The sequence below is a fragment of the Salmo salar genome, chromosome 13 (genome assembly GCF_965601325.2).
Source record: "Salmo salar chromosome 13, fSalSal1, whole genome shotgun sequence".
Taxonomy (NCBI): domain Eukaryota; kingdom Metazoa; phylum Chordata; class Actinopteri; order Salmoniformes; family Salmonidae; genus Salmo; species Salmo salar.
In genome coordinates, this window is record NC_138303.1 from 85,353,301 (window position 1) to 85,377,469 (window position 24,169).

A 24,169-nucleotide genomic window follows, 5' to 3' on the forward strand; every position below is an offset into this window, starting at 1 on the left:
CAAAAATTGTAACAATTTATACCACAACATGTTTCAGTTGAAAAGTCAGAATTTAACACTGAGGACAGTTACAATATTGGGCAGAGCTCTAACTTCAGATATTCTTGGCAATTTGTTGCAAAGTGAGTGAGCAGTTGTGGTATACACTGCACTTCCACCTATACTTAGTACATACAGACATATGTTTAAGATTTCTAAACTTTACAATAGTTACATGACGTATGTCTAGTTGTAGAGACAGGGACCAGCAGTTTTGGAATAAAATATTGAAGACTGAGCGCAGTCTACTCCCCCACCGCCCCCACCCTTCCGAGCTATCAGGGAGCTACGTGATTGGTCCAGGCCTGAAAACAGCCTTAAGGATCTAGAATGTTGTACAGGCCTCTCATTTGCACCATGAGAAATATAACCTAATTTAATAAGAAGACTGCGGAAAGACTGTTCGAACCCGAAAAGTGTAATTTAAAAAAGACACCAGTGACTTGGTTTGGTAAGTATGTATTACGTTTAATGCAATATGACAACGGGGCCTTGTCACGAAGGCCTACGGGCCTCCACCCCAGTCGAAAAAAACAACAATGGTGGCTAGCTAGCCAAGCTAATTAACGGCATAGCTAGCTCGGAAATATATCGTGGTTTTTGCAAGCCGATGTTCATTTGTGTTTTCTTTCAGTGCACACTTTCTAAAGTATATACACAGTTGTGGGTTTACTGCGTTTATTTTACAAATAATATTGATTACAATTGTTGGGAATGCTATTGCTAACTAGTTAGCTCGCTAATTTAGCACAGGACAGAAAACATTTGCAGAGCGTCAGTATTGCAAACTTGTTGGATCCCTGAAAAAAATCGTAGATTCGATGTATGCTTAAATATCATTTAGCATGTTATTCATGCGTATTCATTATTTTTGCTACATTCACCTGCGCGCTCGAGCTATACGTCATTGTTGGCTGGGTTATGTGCCCACAATGTAAACAGAAGCCGCCATATTTATTGCGTCTGGGCGCTCTCTCTGCTGTCTGTCAGTGGGTTGTAACTAGATGGGAGTACAGCTACGACCGGAAGGGACTTTTCCTAGCAGGTTAGGAGAGCATTGTAGCTAACCCTTTTCCTAACATTAACCTAATTCTCCTAACCTGACACGTTCATTATTCTAACCTGCTACGAAGAAGTCACTTCCAGTCGTAGCTATATAACGCCTAGTCAAAATTAACTTAAGCAGCAGGTTATGAAAATTAACGTAGAGGTTAGTAGAATTAGGTTAAGAAAAATAGTTATGGTCGCGTGGAAATTCTTAAACAGGGACACTTGAATGATTTAGCATAATTAATTGATCATTACCGTTTCATTCATGTGACTGACTAATACTGGTTCATAACATTTTTTTTTCTTCATGTGAACTCCAGTAATATCACAACTCAACCTATCCAAACGTTGTGCATCACCTGTGAGAATGTATGAATATAAACATGATTTTGTAGATTTTTGCTTCCCATTAAATGTATCAATGCATCATCAACCATATTACTTCTGCATTGATCGGATAGTTGACCCTTTCTCCTTATAATATAAATCAAATCAAATGTATTTATATAGCCCTTCGTACATCAGCTGATATCTCAAAGTGCTGTACAGAAACCCAGCCTAAAACCCCAAACAGCAAGCAATGCATGTGAAAGAAGCACGGTGGCTAGGAAAAACTCCCTAGGAAAAACTCCCTAGAAAGGCCAAAACCTAGGAAGAAACCTAGAGAGGAACCAGGCTATGAGGGGTGGCCAGTCCTCTTCTGGCTGTGCCGGGTGGATATTATTACAGAACATGGTCAAGATGTTAAAATGTTCATAAATGACCAGCATGGTCAAATAATAATAATCATAGTAGTTGTCGAGGGTGCAACAAGTCAGCAACTCAAGAGTAAGTGTCAGTTGGCTTTTTCATAGCCGATCTTTGAGAGTATCTCTACCGCTCCTGCTGTCTCTAGAGAGTTGAAAACAGCAGGTCGGGAACAGGTAGCACGTCCGGTGAACAGGTCAGGGTTCCATAGCCGCAGGCAGAACAGTTGAAACTGGAGCAGCAGCACGGCCAGGTGGACTGGGGACAGCAAGGGGTCATCATGCCAGGTAGTCCTGAGGCATGGTCCTAGGGCTCAGGTCCTCCAAGAGAAAGAAAGAAAGAGAGAATTAGAGAGAGCATATTTAAATTCACACAGGACACCGGATAAGACAAGAGAAATACTCCAGATGTAACAGACTGACCCTAGCCCCCCGACACATAAACTACTGCAGCATAAATACTGGAGGCTGAGACAGGAGGGATCAGAAGACACTGTGGCCCCATCCGATGATACCCCCGGACAGGGCCAAACCGGCAGGATATAACCCCACCCACTTTGCCAAAGCACAGCCCCCACACCACTAGAGGGATGTCTCCAACCACCAACTTACCGTCCTAAGACAAGGCCGAGTATAGCCCACAAAGATCTCCGCCACGGCACAACCCAAGGGGGGGGGCGCCAACCCAGACAGGAAGACCACATCAGTGACTCAACCCACTCAAGTGAAGCACCCCTCTCATGGACGGCATGGAAGAACACCAGTAAGCCAGTGACTCAGCCCCTGTAAAAGGGTTAGAGGCAGAGAATCCCAGTGGAAAGAGGGGAACCAGCAAGGCAGAGACAGCAAGGGCGGTTCGTTGCTCCAGCCTTTCCGTTCACCTTCACACTCCTGGGCCAGACTATACTTAATCATAGAAGAGATAAGTCTTCAGTAAAGACTTAAAGGTTGAGACTGAGTGCGTCTCACATGGGTAGGCAGACCATATCGTAAATGTTAGCAACACCTCCGCCTTTGCCGGATGCATGGGGGGTATGGTCACTAGTGTAACCAGGGGGTGAGGCCTCATTTAACACAGTAAATTCATCAGGCTTAAGCCATGTTTCTTCAGTCAGGCCAATCACATCAAGATTATGATCAGTGATTAGTTCATTGACTATAACTGCCTTTGAAGTGAGGGATCTAACATTAAGTAACCCAATTTTGAGATGTGAGGTATCACAATCTCTTTCAATAATGGCAGGAATGGAGGAGGTCTTTATAGTAGTGTGATTGCTAAAGCGAACACCGCCATCTTTAATTTTGCCCAACCTAGATCGAGGCACAGACACGGTCTCAATGGGGAAAGCTGAGCTGACTACACTGACTGTGCTAGTGGCAGACTCCACTAAACTAGCAGGCTGGCTAACAGTAACAATAATATAAGATATTATAAAGGCCCATCCAATCTTATAAAAAGTAATCAAGCATTATAGCTGTCTGCTTTATTTCCACACAAAAATAAATTTTTCAGGATAGATAATATAATGGAAACTGATTTATCGGCTATGTGTTTTCCTTTTCTCTATTTCAAGTGTCTTCTCCCTTGCTGATGACAACAACAAAAAAGCATAACACTTCACTGATGGTTTGAGAGCTCAGCATCAATTATGAATGCTGAAATGCAATGTGTTTTTAATCTTAATCTTAACATTTAGTAATTTTGTCAATGTTTATTCAGCATTGATTACAGCATTGATGAAGATCAGTCTGTTGATTATTTAATTGAATCAAGTGTGTTGACACATTTGTATTGATTTATGCATTGACAGAGGTCCTGATTGATCAGATAAAATGAGGTCAACTTAATCCTCTCCTCTTTTGTGTTTGTAGCAGACAGGATACAAATAGAATGGACCGTGGTGGAGGGGTCCTGAACTTTCAGATGCAGAACTCAAAGATGCAACACACAATGATAATGCAGGATTTTGGTATGTCATCTTTATCAATACTCCATGGCCTTTTGTTTATTTGACTGTGTCTGTGTATGTTCGAACTGATAAGATGAGTCTAACAGTTCCTCCTGACTTCCCCAGTGGCAGGTATGGGTGGCATGGCTCACATCGACGGTGACCACATTGTGGTGTCTGTGCCAGAGGCGGTGCTGGTGTCAGATGTGGTGACTGATGAGGAGGGCATCACATTTGAGCATGACCTGGGCTCAGAGGTTGTAGAGGGGCCAGACATCTGCTGCAGTGACGACCCTGACGGCATGATCATGACTGAGTCAGTCCTGGGGGCCGAGGTGGCCATCGATGAGGTGCTGGACTCAGACCACCATCAACATGTGCTGACAGCAGAGCTCATAGAGGAATCTGACAGTGTTCCTGACCGGGTGTTTGAGATGGTCACGGAGGAGATCATGGTCTCTAACTGCAACTCAGAGACATATGTGGAGGAGATGGAAGACTCTGCAGTCACCATCGAGGAGCAGGACGATGAGGATGGGGGGAATGTCTCTGAGGACTACCTGGTGATCTCCTGTAAGTCGCATACATCTTCTGTTCTTAGAACTACTAGCATTTGATGTTGTATTCGGCCCATGTGACAAATCCAATTTAATTTGATTTGCTCCAACACTCACAGAATAATTGCCTCTAATAGGATGAATCAGAGAATGTGCACACCCTACATATTTATTTGGACAGTGAAGCTTAAACGGTTAATTTAGCTCTATACTCCAGCATTTTGGATTTGATATCAAATGTTTTATGACGCGAAAGAACAGAATGTCACCTTTTATTTGAAGGTATCTATTTTACCGTTTACAAATGAAAGCACTTTAGGTATCTAGTCCATTTGAAGGTGTGCTAAGTATTTGGACAAATTCACTTATAGTGTATTAAATTTAGTCTAAAGTTTAGTATTTGGTCCCATATTCCTAGCACGCAATGACTACATCAAGCTCATGACTCTACAAACTTGTTGGATGCATTTGCAGTTTGCATTATTTACCATACATTTCTATTGGGCACAACATAATCTGAAACACAACCAAAACAAACTGCAAATGCATCCAACAAGCTTGATGTACTCATTGTGTGCTAGGAATATGGGACCAAATACTAAACTTAAGACTAACTTGAATACATGATAAGTGAATTTGCCCAAATACTTAAGACACCTTCAAATGGGGTGACTAGATACATAAAGTGCATTCATTTGTAAACGGTAAAACAGATATGTATGAAAATACCTTCAAATAGAAGGTGACATTCTGTACTGTCGCCGCATATGAAACATTTGATCTCAAATCCAAAATGCTAGATTATAGAGCCAAATTAAAAGTTTTTAGCTTCACTGTCCAAATAAATACGTAGGGGAGTGAACAATAATTGTGCTGTTTGTGCAGTGGATGATGTTGAGGAGAAGTTGGACATGGAGGACACACCCCTGAAGATGGGTTCTGAGGTGATGCCTGAGGAGGATGGCTCCAAAGAGGGCGACTATGACTCTGAGTGCATCAAAGTCTACATCTTCAAGGCAGAGGCTGATGATGATGTTGACATAGGCGAGGACTGCTATTATTTGGCTTTCTGAAAGTTACGACTTATTTGAAAGGCACACCTCTGTTTAGTTTTCCTGACTTCAGACGTTTACTGTGAGTGCAGGTGGCACAGAGATTGTAGCTGAGAGTGACTTCCACAACGGTCACGCAGTGCTGGAGACTGGGGGCATTGGCAAGCTGTCTCGAGAGAAGATGGTCTACATGGCAGTGAAAGACCCTTCCCAGGAGGATTCAGAGATCAGTGAGTCCCCTGAATTACCAGCACTTCCTCCAATCCCTTATACACATCAGATCATATGTCTGTCTTATTCTTTTTGTCCCAATAAGTGGTTGTAGTATTAAATATAGTGACTACGTTTTGCTTGTCTCTGAGCAGACTGTGCTGAGATGGCAAATGAGGTGTACATGGAGGTGATAGTGGGAGAGGAGGATGCCCCTGCCATTCAGGACTCACTGGAAGACTCCAGCCACAATAAGAACTTTGGCACCATAGCCTGGGCTGCAGCTTATGGTAAAGCTGACTCCTTTCCTTCATAGACATACACATACTGTATGCAGTAAGATAGAATTCTACATTTAGCCTTACATTTGGATTTTGTTCACATCATGATTTTTGAGTGTGTTGAATTGGTGGATGTTGTATATGACATAGGCTCAAAATAATTTTCTCTAGGTAACAGTCTGGACTCCAGGCTGGAGAACAAGAACAACACAGGTACACAATACCTGAAGATCAGCGACAGCCTGAGTACAAGTAGAGCTCTCAAACAGAATATCAAGAAAAAGAAGAAGGGAGAGACACGTCAGTGTCAGACAGGTATGGGGTTCTATGTTCATTAAACCATACAATTTTATAATATTAGTTTTTAGCTGTAGTCCTAACACAGCCTGGTCTTTTTTCTTCCACTCTTCTCCCCAGCCGTGATCATTGGTCCAGATGGCCAACCTCTGACTGTGTACCCCTGTCACATCTGCGGGAAAAAGTTCAGATCACGAGGCTTCCTGAAGATCCACATGAAGAACCACCCGGACCACATGTTCAAGAAGAAGTACCAGTGCACAGACTGTGACTTTACCACCAACAAGAAGGTCAACTTCCACAACCACCTGGAGGGCCACAAGCTCATAGTGAAGAGTGACAGGGTACCAGAGTTCACTGAGTTCACGCGGCGTTACTGTGTGGAGAGCCCCCTCAGCTCCAACAAGCTTATCCTGCGTGACCAGGAACCCAAGCTGCACCACTGTAAGTACTGTGACTATGAGACAGCCGAGCAGGGTCTGCTCAACCGCCACCTGCTGGCCGTGCACAGCAAGAGCTTTGCCCACGTATGTGTGGAGTGTGCAAAGGGTTTCCGCCACCCCTCAGAGCTCAAGAAGCACATGAGGACCCACACAGGTGAGAAGCCTTACCACTGCCAGCACTGTGAGTTCCGCTGTGCCGACCAGTCCAACCTGAAGACCCACATAAAGAGTAAGCACGGCGCTGAGCTGCCCTTCAAGTGTGGACACTGCCCCCAGGCCTTCCCTGACGAGCGGGAGCTGCAGAGGCACATGGAGATCTTCCAGGGCCACAAGACGCACCAGTGTCCGCACTGCGAGCACAAGAGCACCAACTCCAGTGACCTGAAGCGCCACATTATCTCTGTGCACACCAAAGACTTCCCTCACAAGTGTGATGTGTGTGAGAAGGGATTCCACCGGCCCTCGGAGCTCAAAAAACATGCAGAGACTCACAAAGGTGCCAGGCTGCACCAGTGCCGCCACTGTGACTTCAAGACGCCGGACCCGTTCATACTCAGCCGCCACATCCTGTCCGTCCACACCAAAGACTTGCCATTCAAGTGCAAGCGCTGTCGACGGGGCTTCAGGCATCAGCTGGAACTGAAGAAGCACATGAAGACCCACAGTGGACGGAAAGTGTACCAGTGCCAGTACTGTGAGTACAGCTCCTCTGACGCTTCCGGTTTCAAACGGCACGTCATATCCATCCACACCAAGGACTATCCCCACTGTTGTGACTACTGCACTAAAGGCTTCCGTAGGCCCTCTGAAAAGAGCCAGCACATTGCGCGGCATCACAAGGACGTTTTAATGTAGAGTTCTACTTCACACACCCTTTCACATATTCAGAACAATCCTATTCTCACTCACTATAGAGCAGGGAAATACAATGGTTTCAATGTGGTAAAGGATGACAATTGTCACATTTTCTTACAACTTTATTAGTTATTTAATAACCTTGTCCTCACATCACCATTAGTACTCAAACCTAGGGTGCTATTCAAACAAACCTCAAGTCAGGCAAGTCCTGAATCAGAACATTGCTGAAAGCACTTTTTTTTTCAGTAGTATGCTTGTGCATGCCTGGATTGTTTGAATAGCACAACACTTGTTATATGCAGTATCAGTGCTAAGATAATTTGATTTGAACTAATGCCATGTTTGATTGACTGCTGACTATTCTCATTTTGACCTTGGGATAACTGTTCTCTGACAAGTCATTGTTTGGTTTTTAGTACTGTTTCTGCTAGCAGTAAATTGTGAAAATAATGCATTTTAAAGACCCAGTTATAATTGCAAATGTAAACAGTCATCTGAGTCAGTTTTCTCTGTATTCAAAGGGATGGAAAGGGGATGTGGACGACTCGGCTTTGTACTCGTATGTGTCCATTATGCATTGAAATAATCGTTTGTCAGACAATCAGGGGTTTTCATTTTTTTCACGTGTGCGCTAGTAAAATCATCTTGCTCAGAGCCAACAACATCATGTTCACTATCAGGAATGTCTCTCATGCATCAGACAAAATCAGTGTTATCTATTCTCATGTCTCAACTGAAATGTTAGGAGCTCCTTTAGTAAATAAAGACATCTGATAAATTGTTCACCTCAACCTATTACTTTCATTCACTCTTCATATTAACTTTTTGCCATCATTCATTCAGTAACAAATAATGTAGCAACAGGTGGATTTGTGTTAGGATGACACTGCTTGCATCTTACATGGGCACCTACTGACATCAAGTCATCCCATGATTGACCTAGAGAGGTGAAATCAAGATTGTATTTTGTTTATTGATTTAGAATGATGAACATCTGATTTGGGGAAATGTACTTTTGAAATAATATGTTTGAGGGGTATAGATTAACCCCCCCCCCCCCATGACAAAAATGATCAGTTTCTCTGATTTTACTATTTATAGGTATGTGTTTGGGTAAAATGAATATTTTTGTTTTATTCTATAAACTACTACTCATTTCTCCCAAATTAAAATTTTATCATTTCTAGCATTTATTTGCAGAAAATGACAACTGATCCTCCACCAAATTTCAGTGGGTGCGAGACCTGGAGAGGCCTACAAGCCACAGTGTCTCTCACCCACTGTGAAATTTGGTGGAGGATCGGTGATGATCTGGGGGTGCTTCAGCAAGGCTGGAATCGGGCAGATTTGTCTTTGTGAAGGATGCATAAATCAAGCCACTTACAAGGTTGTCCTGGAAGAAAACTTGCTTCCTTCTGCTCTAACAATGTTTGCCAACTCTGAGGATTGGTTTTTCCAGCAGGACAATGCTCCATGCCACACAGCCAGGTTAATCAAGGTGTGGATGGAGGTCCACCAGATCAAGACCCTGTCATGGCCAGCCCACTCTCCAGACCTGAACCCCATTAAAAACCTCTGGAATGTGATCAAGAGGAAGATGGATGGTCACAAGCCATCAAACAAAGCTGAGCTGCTTGAATTTTGATGCACCAGGAGTGCATCAATGATGTCGCTCTCGCTGCTGGTGATTCTCTGATCCACCTCTACGCAGACGACACCATTCTGTATACTTCTAGCCCTTCTTTGGACACTGTGTTAACTAACCTCCAGACGAGCTTCAATGCCATACAACTCTACTTCCGTGGCCTCCAACTGCTCTTAAATGCAAGTAAAACTAAACGCATGCTCTTCAACCGATCACTGCCCGCACCTGCCCGCCTGTCCAGCATCACTACTCTGGACGGTTCTGACTTAGAATATGTGGACAACTACAAATGCCTAGGTGTCTGGCTAGACTGTAAACTCTCCTTCCAGACTCACATTAAGCATCTCCAATCCAAAATTAAATCTAGAATCGGCTTCCTAGTTCGCAATAAAGCATCCTTCACTCATGCTGCCAAACATACCCTCGTAAAACTGACCATCCTACCGATCCTCGACTTCGGCGATGTCATCTATAAAATAGCATCCATCACTCTACTCAACAAATTGGATGCAGTCTATCACAGTGCCATCCGTTTTGTCACCAAAGCCCCATATATCACCCACCACTGCGACCTGTACGCTCTCGTTGGCTGGCCATCGCTTCATACTCGTCGCCAAACCCACTGGCTCCAGGTCATCTACAAGTTTCTTCTAGGTAAAGCCCCGCCTTATCTCAGCTCACTGGTCACCATAGCAGCACCCACCCATAGCACGCGCTGCAGCAGGTATATCTCATTGGTCACCCCCAAAGCCAATTCCTCCTTGGCCGCCTTTCCTTACAGTTCTCTGTTGCCAATGACTGGAATGAACTGCAAAAATCACTGAAGCTGGAGACCCATATCTCCCTCACTAGCTTTAAGCACCAGCTGTCAGAGCAGCTCACAGATCACTGCACCTGTACATAGCCCATCTGTATACAGCCCATCTATCTACCTCATCCCCATACTGTATTTATTTATTTATCTTGCTCCTTTGCACCCCAGTATCTCTACTTGCACATTCATCTTCTGCATATCTACCATTCCAGTGTCTAATTGCTATATTGTAATTACTTCGCCACCATGGCCTATTTATTGCCTTACCTCCCTTATCTTACCTCATTTGCACTCACTGTATATAGATTTTTCTTTTTTCTACTGTATTGTTGACTGTATGTTTGTTTATTCCATGTATAACTCTGTGTTGTTGTATGTGTTGAACTGCTGTGCTTTATCTTGGCCAGGTCGCAGTTGTAAATGAGAACTTGTTCTCAACTAGCCTACCTGGTTAAAAAAAGGTGAAATAAAAAAATAAAGTCACTAAACATCAATGTGAAAGACTGGTGGAGAGCATGCCAAGACGCATGAAAGCTGTCATTGAAAATCAGGGTCATTCCACCAAATATTGATTTCTGAACTCTTCCTAAGTTAAAACATTAGTATTGTGTTGTTTAAAAATGAATATGAACTTATTTTCTTTGCATTACTTGAGGTCTGACAACACTAGAAGAGCCTAGAAGAGACAACACTGCATTTTTTGTTATTCTTACCAGTTGTCATTTTCTGCAAATAAATGCTCTAAATGACAATATTTCTATTTGGATTTTGGGAGAAATGTCAGTAGTTTGTAGAATAAAACAAAAATATTAATTTTACCCAAAAACATACCTATAAATAGTAAAACCAGAGAAACTGATAATTTTGCAGTGGTGTCTTAATGTTTGCAGTGGTATGTATATATATATATATAGTACCAGTGAAAAGTTTGGGCACACCTACTCATTCAAGGGTTTTTCTTTAGTTTTACTAGAATAATAGTGAAGACATTAACACTATGAAATAACACATATGGAATCATGTAGTAACCAAAAAAGTGTTAAACAAATCAAAAGATATTTTATATTTGAGATTCTTCGAAGTAGCCACCCTTTGCCTTGATGACAGCGTTGGCATTCTTTCAACCAGATTCATGATGTAGTCACCTGGAATGCATTTCAATTAACAGGTAGGCTTTTTTAAAAGTTAATTTGTGGAATTTCTTTCCTTAATGCTTTTGAGCCAATCAGTTGTGCTGTGACAAGGTAGGGGTGGTATACAGAATATTGCCCTATTTGGTAAAAGACCAAGACCATATTATGGCAAGAACAGTTCAAATAAGCAAAGAGAAATGACAGTCCATCATTACTTTAAGACAGTCAATCGGGAACATTTCAAGAAGGAAGACCCAGAGTTACCTCTGCTGCAGAGGATAAGTTCATTAGAGTTACCAGCCTCAGAAATTGCAGCCCAAATAAATGTTTCACAGAGTTCAAGTAACAGACACATCTCAACATCAACTGTTCAGAAGAGACTGTGTGAATCAGGCCTTCATGGTCAAATTGCTGCAATAAAACCACTACTAAAGGACACCAATAAGAAGAAGAGACTTGCTTGGGCAACGAAACACAAGCAATGGACATTAGACTGGTGGAAATCTGTCCTTTGGTCTGATGAGTCCAAATTTGAGATTTTTGGTTACAACCACTGTCTTTGTGAGAAGCAGAGTAGGTGAACGGATGATCTCCACATGTGTGGTTCCCACCGTGAAGCACGGAGGAGGTGGTGTGATGATGTGGGGGTGCTTTGCTGGTGACACTGTCAGTGATTTATTTAGAATTCAACCGACACTTAACCAGCATGGCTACCACAGCATTCTGCAGCGATACACCATCCCATCTGGTTTACCCTTAGTGGGACTATCATTTGTTTTTCAACAGGACAATGACCCAACACACCTCCGGGCTGTGTAAGGGCTATTTTACCAAGAAGGAGAGTGATGGAGTGCTGCATCAGATGACCTGGCCTACACAATCCCCCGACCTCAACCCAATTGAGATGGTTTGGGATGAGATGGACCGCAGAGTGAAGGAAAAGCAGCCAACAAGTGCTCAGCATATGTGGAAACTCAGCATATGTGTAGAAAATAGTAAAAATAAAGAAAAACCCTTAAATGAGTAGGTGTCCAAACTTTTGACTGGTACTGTGTGTATATTTCTATATATAATAATTTTTTTTACAAATCAGACTAGTCTAAAACGGGTATTACTTAGCAGGGTTGGGGTTAGTTTCACAAATTCAAATTAAATTCCCTCCCTGTAAATTCCATTTAATTAAATTCAAATTCCAGGTCAGTTTAGAGAATTCAATTCCTCTCAATCCAGTGTTAGGTATATTCCAAGAATTCAATTACCAATTTCATATTATCCACAATGCCACAAATTCCCATTTGAATTCATTTCCTTCAGGCTGATAATGTCACCGTTCAGGCAGCCTAGCTATACTGGAAATATAGAAATACAAGCTGAAATGATTTAAAACAAATCCTGCAGTCAATTTTTGATACTTGTGCATTAATTAAATTAACTGGGAAATGTACACATTCCAATTCCAATTGAATTCCAAAAATTTGTTTTTATTTTACAATTCCAATTCAAACAGTCAAATTCCATAACTTGAAGATTGTTGAAATTGGAATTGAATTCAATGTAAATTCTCCACTTCATGAGTGAATTCAAGAATTGAATTGGAATTTCAAATTAAATTGGAATTGACCCCAAACCTGTTACTAAGGCCTAGATTAAATCCATAGCACAGAAGATCCATCTTATTGCGCGATTAACATTTAAAGGTAATTTTTCTGTGAATGTGGGAACATTGCCTTTAAATTTAAAATGTTTACTATGTTAAATGAAAGTTGAAATTAGATATGAATTCTACTTTGGTCATTGTAATAGTGAAATTGGTGGAGCTCCACTTCCTTCCTAGTTCAGTCCAGGGTCCCTCTGTTTGTCCTCAGTAGAGTCTCCCCACCTGGGCTCGGGGAAAGTGGGACCTGGGGTTGTACTCCGAAGCTGAGTAGAGGGGAGCAGGTGAACTGGGCACAGGATACCCAGACATGCCTTCTCTCTAGAAGATAGAAACAGATCTCATGTCAAAACACTGCTTTCTATATCAGCCTGGTCATATAGGGACTAACTAACATGGACCTTTAGGCTAAGATTAAAGCCACGTTTCAGCCACAGTTTCACCCTACAGTTTGCTTGTCCAGTTGATCAGTTGAATTTATCATACTGTTCAATAGGGCGAAGCAATCACTCACCATCATGCCGTTGTATCCAGGTGGGGGCTGTGTTGGTCTCATGTGCTGGTCGTCATAACGGTCTGGAGGTGGCGCTCTGTCTTCATAGGGGTTACCCAGGGGCTGGGTCATACCTGTAGCATAGCTGACAGTTCAAAACAATACTTATAATGTAGTTGAAAGGGCACATGATCATATAACTTGACATAGAACAAAGTACTGTATCCGATTGAAAGCACACAAATCAAAAGAAACGGGCTTATATGGCTGGCTCCCAGGGTTGGCTAAAAATTATCTATTTAAAGTAGGTCGCATACTGCTTGGTGAAGGGCTGAGAGAGCATAGAGATCAACATTTCAACAGTAGATTTTTTTTTGTCAATAACAAAAGATAAAATAACATGCTGGAAATGGGTATGGATAACGTCAGTGTCATGCTCCTCAAATCACTGGATGACTACTAAAACTGTGTAGGGGGAGCAATGTCCTGTTGTCGTCTCTAATTTTGTTGAACTTTTTGTCTATCACGGAGTATTGTATGTTAACACAAATAAAATGTGTACAACATCACTGCCATTGAACAAAGTATTACATTGAAAAACACAAAAACTAGCTTAGTTGTATGGCTGGCTTGGAGGAATGGCCAAAGACGACCTATCTAAAGAGGGTGGAATACTGTTTGGTGAAGTGCTAAGAGAATGAAGAGAACAATATAGTAAACAGGATGATTTTTTCTTTTTTGAAAAGAGGACCACAGTAATTCCTGATTACTTTTGGGGGTTTAACAAAGTAAAAACTTTTTTTTTGCTTAGAATGTATTTTGGATACATTCCATTTGACAGTCTTACATGGGCTTACCTGTTCAACTGGCTTGCAACGTTTGTCAAAGACAATCTATCTAAAGTGGGCTGCATGCCATTTGGTTGGGGGCTAAGAGAGTAGAGAGATCAACATTTCAATTAAAGCACATTATAACATTGCAGACCAAATAAGGATCCCATAATGAAAGTGAAAACCAGTGGCATGTTGAATTTTGTTCAGACAGCTAACCTGTAAGGGCGATTGGGTAAGTTGGCCATGGGAAACCTCTCCTGGGTGGGCTGAATACTGGAGGGCTTTGGCTGATTCTTCAGAAATAAGACAAATAGAGACAGTTGCTCAGGGCAATGTTTACTCTTCAAAATGTAAAAATGTAACTTGACAGTGTAATAAACTAAAACAGAGATTGTTGCTACATAATAAGTGTTAATCTAACGGGGCAAAATAATGTACAATAACAAAGACAAAGAAATGCTTCAATGTTGTGGTGTGAAACTCCTGGTGAAATGCATAGCACACAGAATTAAACAGGTTTCACTAGATAACTGTTCATTCTGATCCGACAGGCTTTTTACATGGACGATACATTGGAGATAATATACGACAATTACTTGAAACAATAGAACACTATGGAAAATCAAAGAAACCGGGCTTAGTTTTCATAGCAGATTTTGAAAAGGCTTTTGATAAAGTACAATTACAATTGATATATTCAGTAGCAGTCAAAAGTTTGGACAAACCTACTCATTCAAGGGTTTTTCTTTATTTTACTATTTTCTACATTGTAGAATAATAGTGAAGACATCAAAACTATGAAATACCGCATATGGATTAATGTCGTAACCAAAAAAGTGTAGGACAAATCAAAATATATTGTACGTTTTAGATTCCTCAATGTAGCCACCCTTTGCCTTGATGACAGCTTTGCACTCTTGGCATTCTCTGAACCAGCTTCACCTGGAATGCTTTTCCAAACGTCTTGAAGGAGTTCCCACATATGCTGAGCACTTATTGGCTGCTTTTCCTTTAGTCTGTGGTCCAACTCATCCCAAACCATCTCAGTTGGGTTGAGGATGGGGGATTGTAGAGGCCAGGTCATCTGATGCAGCACTCCATCACTCTCCTTCTTGATAAAATAGCCCTTACACAGGTGTGTTGGGTCATTGTCCTGTTGAAAACAAATGATAGTCCCACTAAGGGCAAACCAGATGGGATGGCGTATTGCTGAAGAATGCTGTGGTAGCCATGCTGGTTAAGTGTGGGTTGAATTCTAAATATATCACTGACAGTGTCACCAACAGGGCACCCCCAGACCATCACACCACCTCCTCCATGCTTCACTGTGGGAACCATACATGCAGAGATCATCCGTTCACCAACTCTGGTCTCACAAAGACACGGCGGTTGTAACCAAAAATCTCAAATTTGGACTCATCAGACCAAAGGACAGATTTCCACCAGCCTAATGTCCATTGCTTGTGTTTCTTGGCCCAAGCAAGTCTCTTCTTATTATTGGTGTCCTTTAGTAGTGGTTTCTTTGCAGCAATTCGACCATGAAGGCCTGATTCACACAGTCTCCTCTGAACAGTTGATGTTGAGATGTGTCTGTTACTTGAACTCTGTGAAGCATTTATTTGGGCTGCAATTTCTGAGGCCGGTAACTCTGATGAACTTATTCTCTGCAGCAGAGGTAACTCTGGGTCTTCCTTTCCTGTGGCGGTCCTCATGAGAGTCAGTTTCGTCATAGTGCTTGATGTTTTTTTCGACTGTACTTGAAGAAACTTTCAAAGTTCTTGAAATTTTCCAGATTAACTATCCTTCATGTCTTAAAGTAATGATAGACTGTCATTTCTCTTTGCTTATTTGAGCTGTTCTTGCCATAATATGGACTTGGTCTTTTACCAAATAGGGCAATATTCTGTATACCAACCCAACCTTGTCACAACACAACTGATTGGCTCAAACGCATTAAGGAGGAAAGGAATTCCACAAATTAACTTTTAATCAGGCACACCTGTTAATTAAGATGCATTCCAGGTGACTACATCATGAAGCTGGTTGAGAAAATACAAAGAGTGTGCAAAGCTGTCATCAAGGCAAAGGGTGGCTACTTTGAAGAATCTCAAATTGAAAATATATTTAGATTTGTCCAACACTTTTTTGGTTACTACATGATTCCATATGTGTTATTTCATAGTTTTGATGTCTTCAATATTATTTTACAATGTAGAAAATACAAAAAATAATGAAAAACCCTGGAATGAGTAGGTGTGTCCAAATATTTTACTGGTACGTACTGTAGATATCTATATATATATAAAAAAGAAAAATATATATTTCTGTTACCTGAACACTGTGTAAAAAAGTGCCATGTATGTATGTATGTATGTATGTATGTATGTATGTATGTATGTATGTATGTATGTATGTATGTATGTATGTATGTATGTATGTATGTATGTAATATGTAAAATGTATATGTAAAATGTATGTATTGGTAGCAAAAGAGCTGTAAAAACAAAAGTTATTTTTGTCCTCCGAAGAGGGGGTTAATAAAAAAAAAAAAATTAAACACAAAAAATTTGAAGACTAAGGAATTCTGGACTATTCAGCTATGTACAATAGCCATGGTGGTGTAAATCATCCTGTGATTTGTACCAGTGCAAAGGCTGTTTCTCGCCATCTCCTATGGTCACTAGAGTTTAGTACCCTGTGATTTGGTTGGTTTTATGACCTTAGAAGAATAGCTGAAGTTGAATTTATCTGAGGTAAAAGATTGACTGCATAATTGCTGGGAGATAAAGAATCCCTAATTTAGCAAGATCTCTGGATGTGTCATCACTTTTGGAAATACCATTATACTATATGTGGGTCAAATACCATGTGGACATTTAAGTAAAGGACTCGAGCTACTCACCGGCATGTCTGAGGCAAACACAGTGTTGGTGAACATGTCATCTTGGTTATTTCTATCATATGTTGTTGGTGACATTGCATTATTTGTGTAACTGAAAAGAGTGAAATGTACATTATAAAAATATGATAAGTGTCTAGTCATTTCAAACCTGAAACAAGACTGTGGACAAATGTACCCTACAGAGGGTAGTGCATACCGCCCAGTACATCACTGGGGCTAAGCTGCCTGCCATCCAGGACCTCTACACCAGGCGGTGTCAGAGGAAGGCCCTAAAAATTGTCAAAGACCCCAGCCACCCCAGTCATAGAATGTTTTCTCAACTACCACATGGCAACCCTAACCCTAACCGGAGCGCCAAGTCTAGGACCAAAAGGCTTCTCAACAGTTTTTACCCCGAAGTCATAAGACTCCTGAACAAGTAATCAAATGGTTACCTGGACTATTTCTTTACTTATCTATTGTTCAACAATTACCTATTTTTTATTTAAAAATCGCACTGTTGGTTAGGGCCTGTAAGTAAGCATTGCACTGTAAGGTCTACACCTGTTGTATTCGGCACACGTGACAAATAAACTTTGATTTGATTTGATCTGAACCAATTCTGCTAAATATTTTTAACAAGCTTATTTCCTGATACTAGGTGCCATACAATGTGCAAAACACATGGAAATAATGAGCCTTGTCCAAACCCTCTCACCCCTCTGTCCGATCCTTTTGTTTCTCAGCTGGTTTCCTTGAGTAATGGACACACTGGACCGTCACACCAACAATAGCAGCCAGGGCCAATCCTGGTAGAGTTGCTACCAGGGCGAAAGTCAAGATGGTCCACTCAAAGTCACAATTCTCCCCTATGTACCACGTGTTTATGTAGTTGTTACACCTGAAAAGGAACACAACAGCAAATTCTGAATACTTTTCTAATTAGGTCTGATGCCAAAACCCAAAATATACAAATATATACAAATATGCACTGAGTGTACAAAACATTAAGAACACCTGTTCTTTCCATGACATAGACTCACCAAGTGAATACAGGTGAAAGCTATGATCCCTTATTGATGTCACTTGTTAAGGGAGAGATCAAAATGTACACAATAGTTACCCAGAGAAAAATGAGGGAGGGTCATGCTTTTTCAATTTCAGGCAGGCGGATGGTTTAGTATTTTTTAGATTTTGTCCAGGGGAGGGTCATGTAATTTTTTATTGATTAAATTATTATAGTAGGCTATCTCATGGCTTTACGAAAAGCATGCTCGGAAAAGCACAGGGCAAATTAATATTTCTAATGTACTTCTTTCCCAATCATGCCGGCCTGCCCTGCTCTTGCTGATGTAAACCCTTTCGTACTGCCTAACCGATGACTGACTGTGCTGTGTAGGTTGGCACTTCAGGAGGCGAGACAGAAAATAAAGCCATACATGTGAGCACGGACTACGCATACTGATGTCCTGTTCAGTTTGAGAGGGAGAGCATGAAGGTGAGAAGGAGGACCGTAGGTAAGCTTGCTACAGCTATAATTGATTTTAATAAAAACAATGTTTCTTTGCCCATAATGAAGTTATTTATCAGAGTTATTGACCTTACATAAGCCATATTCGAGTAATTTACAAAACTTACATTACTATGAAGCGGCAGCCGTGGAGTGGGCAGTGTATGGATGCTGAATAGGCTAATTCGAGAAGGCCTAATTCATTTATTCAGTCTTCATATTGTAATTTAAGTTAGGTAAATTACTCGAATTGTAATTTAGGCTATTAACAACAAGAGGTATTTGTGTTGGAGGCTATTTCTTCCTATTCAATAAATGATCGAAAAGCCTACCTGTTTGACAGACAAAATGATAGTCTACTATCCAAACATAATAGTCCATAGATGTAGCTATGCTCTCCTGGGTAAATAAATGAAACAAGCTCCAGTAGGCTAATCATTTTGAGTGTGGACTGTATTAATGTACTGTATTGTAATATATGGACTGGATTTACGCTCCTCGTTCAAACCATGATGCTGGGAGAGAACATGCGATCATGGTGCAGGACATGTGGCCTAAATAATTGCAATTATACATGTAGGCTAGAGAATTTGATTTTAATTTTGAAATATAATAGGGACTGTTTTACATTTATATAATTAGTAGGCTGACACATATACACCTTTCATAATATTTCCCCTAATGTTATTGGCCAACCGACCCTTTTTCTCTCTGTTGTTGCTTCATTCCTTCCTGGCTTTTAACAATTCAATTAAATACGCTTTGTTGTCCTTATCTTCATCATTGTAATGAATAATATAGGACTAGAATAAGATGCAGACGGCTTTCACTTCTCTTCATTAAGATTGAATGGTTATGGTTTCTGAATAAATAACTGCTATAGCCTACCGCCATCACGCGTTGGCTCTTTCAAACTACACGTGAGTTCTATTGGCTGCTGTATTTAACGTTCAGAATAAGAGCTTGCATCCTTCATCGAATGGTCTATTAGTATAAATGTCCAGCAAGCTATTCTAGTCTAGCTTCTCCTGCGTCTCCAAGAGCTAAATAGCCTTTTTTTTAAGGAGAGAGGCCAGCAGAGCACAAGTCCTATTTTGACTGGTACTGTATATAAACTCAGCAAAAAAAGAAATGCCCTCTCACTGTCAACTGCATTTATTTTCAACAAACTTAACATGTGTACATATTTGTATGGACATAACAAGATTCAACAACTGAGACATAAACTGAACAATTTCCACACACATGTGACTAACAGAAATTGAATAATGTGTCCCTAAACAAAGGGGGGGAGGGGGGGTCAAAATCAAAAGTAACAGTCAGTATCTGGTGTGGTCACCAGCTGCATTAAGTACTGCAGTGCATCTCCTCCTCATGGACTGCACCAGATTTGCCATTTCTTGCTGTGAGATGTTACCCCACTCTTCCACCAAGGCATCTGCAAGTTCCCGGACATTTCTGAGGGGAATGGCCCTAGCCCTCACCCTCCGATCCAACAGGTCCCAGACGTGCTCAATGGGATTGAGATCCGAGCTCTTCGCTGGCCATGGCAGAACACTGACATTCCTGTCTTGCAGGAAATCACGCACAGAACGAGTAGTACGGCTGGTGGAATTGTCATGCTGGAGGGTCATGTCAGGATGAGCCTGCAGGAAGTGTACCACATGAGGGAGGAGGATGTCTTCCCTGTAACGCACAGCGTTGAGATTGCCTGCAATGACAACAAGCTCAGTCCAATGATGCTGTGACACACTGCCCCAGACCATGACGGACCCTCCACCTCCAAATCGATCCCGCTCCAGCGACGGTGGGTTTGTGCCCATAGGCGACGTTGTTGCCGGTGATGTCTGGTGAGGACCTGCCTTACAACAGGCCTACAAGCCCTCAGTCCAGCCTCTCTCAGCCTATTGCAGACAGTCTGAGCACTGATGGAGGGATTGTGCGTTCCTGGTGTAACTCAGGCAGTTGTTGTTGCCATCCTGTCCCGCAAATGAACTGTTCGGATGTACTGACCCTGTGCAGGTGTTGTTACACGTGGTCTGCCACTGCGAGGACGATCAGCTGTCCATCCTGTCTCCCTGTAGCGCTTTCTTAGGCGTCTCACAGTACCGACATTGCAATTCATTGCCCTGGCAATATATATATATAAATATCAACTCTTCAAAAAAAGAAACGTCCCTGTATATATATATTATATATATATTATTTTTTGTGTCTGCATAATATGCATAAAAATGTATTTGTGAAAATTATTCAATTTTATTCCATGATATTGTTGTTACAAACTAGATTTGTGTTGACTGTGACATTCTTGGGAAGTAGGGTTGTAGGGCAACCTCTGAATATCATAGAGACAAACCAGGACTACCTGATGATATGCGGCTGCTGTATTCAACATTGATTGGCTTTCTCTCTAATTCATTGATGGTCAGATACTTCAGTTGTAACTGGTTCTGCTGCGCTCCATTTTTGCAGTTGACAGACAACTTTAGCACTGTTCCAAACTTAGACTATCCTATTTTTGAACAACAGCTTGTATAGAAATCAAACCGTCTCTGGTGCTGCAGCATGGGCTAATTCGTTGTCATGCTCTGCTGTAGTATTAAAACACATTCTAGTTGTCTCCATTCATGTAAAAGGACATATAATTGTATGAAATGCATTTATAAAAAGCCATTTTTTCAAGGACCGCAAATAAGATGGTAGATTCATGCAGTGCTTTGAGTGTAATGGATATCTTTTCACCCCTACCCTTGTCCACAGTGATCTGCGAATCCACAACCTTCTTGCTACTTTGCCATGTAAAGCTGCATATCTAAGTCTCTGGTCTGTCCTAGGAGTGAGGGTAAATGGTAGGCATGTTCTCTGCTATCAACTTTATGTTTTAATTAGTATATGGCAGGGTTACTTTTTTTTAAGCGTTCAGAGAGTAGGGCAAACAAAAATAACTCAATATTAGGAAGATGTTCTTAATGTTTGATATATGCAGTGTATATCCAAATATTGATGGAAAAGATTGTGGGAAATGCTGAAACATACCTACAAAATGCTTTATTGTCCTTACAGTAGCATTTGCTCTTGTCACTGCATTTAGGTGGTATATGTATCCTGCACACTTCAAAGTCCTTTATTCCTACACACAATGTCACTGGACGTAAAAACAAAACATGTAATTGAAACATTACATTTTTCAATTGTTTTGGCCAAACAACATCATGAGCAACTAAAGACACAATTTGATAAAGATCACTACCTTCACACAAAGAGCCCATAATGCAGCAGGACAATTATTTAAACCTATTTTTAACATGCCCATTTTAGAAATGCCATCAGTGCATAACTGCAGTAATGTTACAATATGCCATTCAGCAGACACTTTTATCCAAAGCAACTTAGTCATACATGCATACATTTTTATGTACAGGCAGTCCCGGAAATCAAACCCACTATCCTGGTGTTGCAAGCATCATGCTCTACCAACTGAGCTACAGATGCTATATAATACAGGCTTGCGTTCCAGATTTCTTCAAAAGATTGCATTGCAGAAAAAGATGCTACTCACGATCTGGTGCAGTATATTGTCCAATAACTGTGACAGAGGGCAGACATATTAAACCCAGCAAAATATAGCCCTTCATCTTCACTCTTCTTACTGTACTATGACCAAATGTGTATGAGAGAAGTAATACCAGTCAAACATTTATAGCCTTCTCCCACGTCAGAGCTATACTCATGTTCAGATAATGAGACAATGTAAAGTTTATGGTTAGGCAGGGTATGATCACAAGTACTATCGTAATGATTAGAGTGGTTCTTCCCCATGTAGTGGGGTAGTTCCATGAAATGAGCACCTTTTGCATCCATTTGGTATTCAAAAGAGACATTGAACATATAATAGTCAAATCATATTGTAAAAGCAGGTGAGCTGGTTCTACTCTTTTTGGCCATTTTCTGGTGGGTGGCAGACCAGGGGGTTTGATCAAAAGGTTTACACTGATTAGACACGGATACAAGTGTGAGCTCAGTTTCAAGCGGGTTACCGTCTTCTGGGCTCCGGGTTACCGTCTTCTGGGCTCCGGGTTACCGTCTTCTGGGCTCCGGGTTACCGTCTTCTGGGCTCCGGGTTACCGTCTTCTGGGCTCCGGGTTACCGTCTTCTGGGCTCCGGGGGGGAAACCAGAGCCCCCTCGGTTCTAGCAGACGACTATACGGGAGCAACACAAATCTAGTTTGTAACAACAATATCATGGAATAAAATTGAATAATTTTCAGAAATACATTTTTATGCATATTATGCAGACACAAAAAATAATATATATATAATATATACTGCTCAAAAAAATAAAGGGAACACTTAAACAACACATCCTAGATCTGAATGAAATAAATAATGTTATTAAATACTTTTTTCTTTACATAGTTGAATGTGCTGACAACAAAATCACACAAAAATAATCAATGGAAATCCAATTTATCAACCCATGGAGGTCTAAATTTGGAGTCACACTCAAAATTAAAGTGGAAAACCACACTACAGGCTGATCCAACTTTGATGTAATGTCCTTAAAACAAGTCAAAATGAGGCTCAGTAGTGTGTGTGGCCTCCACGTGCCTGTATGATCTCCCTACAACACCTGGGCATGCTCCTGATGAGGTGGCGGATGGTCTCCTGAGGGATCTCCTCCTAGACCTGGACTAAAGCATCCACCAACTCCAGGACAGTCTGTGGTGCAACGTGGCGTTGGTGGATGGAGCGAGACATGATGTCCCAGATGTGCTCAATTGGATTCAGGTCTGGGGAATGGGCGGGCCAGTCCATAGCATCAATGCCTTCCTCTTGCAGGAACTGCTGACACACTCCAGCCACATGAGGTCTAGCATTGTCTTGCATTAGGAGGAACCCAGGGCCAACCGCACCAGCATATGGTCTCACAAGGGGTCTGAGGATCTCATCTCGGTACCTAATGGCAGTCAGGCTACCTCTGGCGAGCACATGGAGGGCTGTGCTGCCCCCCAAAGAAATGCCACCCCACACCATGACTGACCCACTGCCAAACCGGTCATGCTGGAGGATGTTGCAGGCAGCAGAACGTTCTCCACGGCGTCTCCAGACTCTGTCACGTCTGTTATGTGCTCAGTGTGAACCTGCTTTCATCTGTGAAGAGCACAGGGCGCCAGTGGCGAATTTGCCAATCTTGGTGTTCTCTGGGAAATGCCAAACGTCCTGCACGGTGTTGAGCTGTAAGCACAACCCCTACCTGTGGACGTCGGGCCCTCATACCACCCTCATGGAGTCTGTTTCTGACCGTTTGAGCAGACACATGCACATTTGTGGCCTGCTGGAGGTCATTTTGCAGGGCTCTGGCAGTGCTTCTCCTGCTCCTCCTTGCACAAAGGCGGAGGTAGCGGTCCTGCTGCTGGGTTGTTGCCCTCCTACGGCCTCCTCCACGTCTCCTGATGTACTGGCCTGTCTCCTGGTAGCGCCTCCATGCTCTGGACACTACGCTGACAGACACAGCAAACTTTTTTGCCACAACTCGCATTGATGTGCCATCCTGGATGAGCTGCACTATCTGAGCCACTTGTGTGGGTTGTAGACTCCGTCTCATGCTACCACTAGAGTGAAAGCACCGCCAGCATTCAAAAGTGACCAAAACATCAGCCAGGAAGTATAGGAACTGAGAAGTGGTCTGTGGTCCCCACCTGCAGAACCACTCCTTTATTG

The 24,169-nt window shown here is 41.8% G+C and overlaps 2 protein-coding genes across 5 annotated transcripts; one reads left to right on the forward strand and one right to left on the reverse strand.

The window, feature by feature from the left end:
* The first annotated feature begins 308 nt into the window (after window positions 1-308).
* Window positions 309-8,265, forward strand: LOC106567857 (zinc finger protein 711). 3 transcript variants are annotated; one of them, XM_014137681.3, is made up of 8 exons: window positions 309-490; window positions 3,708-3,805; window positions 3,911-4,357; window positions 5,227-5,385; window positions 5,486-5,623; window positions 5,759-5,893; window positions 6,056-6,199; window positions 6,302-8,265. In XM_014137681.3, the coding sequence occupies exons 2-8, from the start codon at window positions 3,727-3,729 to the stop codon at window positions 7,477-7,479; spliced, it is 2,280 nt and encodes a 759-aa protein (XP_013993156.1). In that variant the 5' UTR covers window positions 309-490; window positions 3,708-3,726; the 3' UTR covers window positions 7,480-8,265. The 3 variants fall into 3 exon arrangements, with proteins under 3 accessions (XP_013993156.1, XP_013993158.1, XP_013993157.1); XM_014137682.3 differs by having other exon boundaries at window positions 319-490; window positions 3,711-3,805; XM_014137683.3 differs by lacking the exon at window positions 5,227-5,385.
* LOC145860074 (uncharacterized) lies at window positions 7,581-22,182 on the reverse strand. Of its 2 annotated transcripts, XM_082960401.1 has the most exons (8): window positions 22,008-22,182; window positions 21,485-21,593; window positions 17,654-17,836; window positions 16,957-17,047; window positions 14,271-14,347; window positions 14,079-14,150; window positions 13,243-13,366; window positions 7,581-13,049 (listed from the first exon to the last, which is right to left on the reverse strand). In XM_082960401.1, exons 1-8 carry the CDS (start codon window positions 22,081-22,083, stop codon window positions 12,936-12,938), a joined length of 846 nt encoding a protein of 281 aa, XP_082816527.1. In that variant the 5' UTR covers window positions 22,084-22,182; the 3' UTR covers window positions 7,581-12,935. The 2 variants fall into 2 exon arrangements, with proteins under 2 accessions (XP_082816527.1, XP_082816529.1); XM_082960403.1 differs by lacking the exon at window positions 21,485-21,593 and having other exon boundaries at window positions 22,008-22,119.
* Window positions 22,183-24,169: the final 1,987 nt, after the last annotated feature.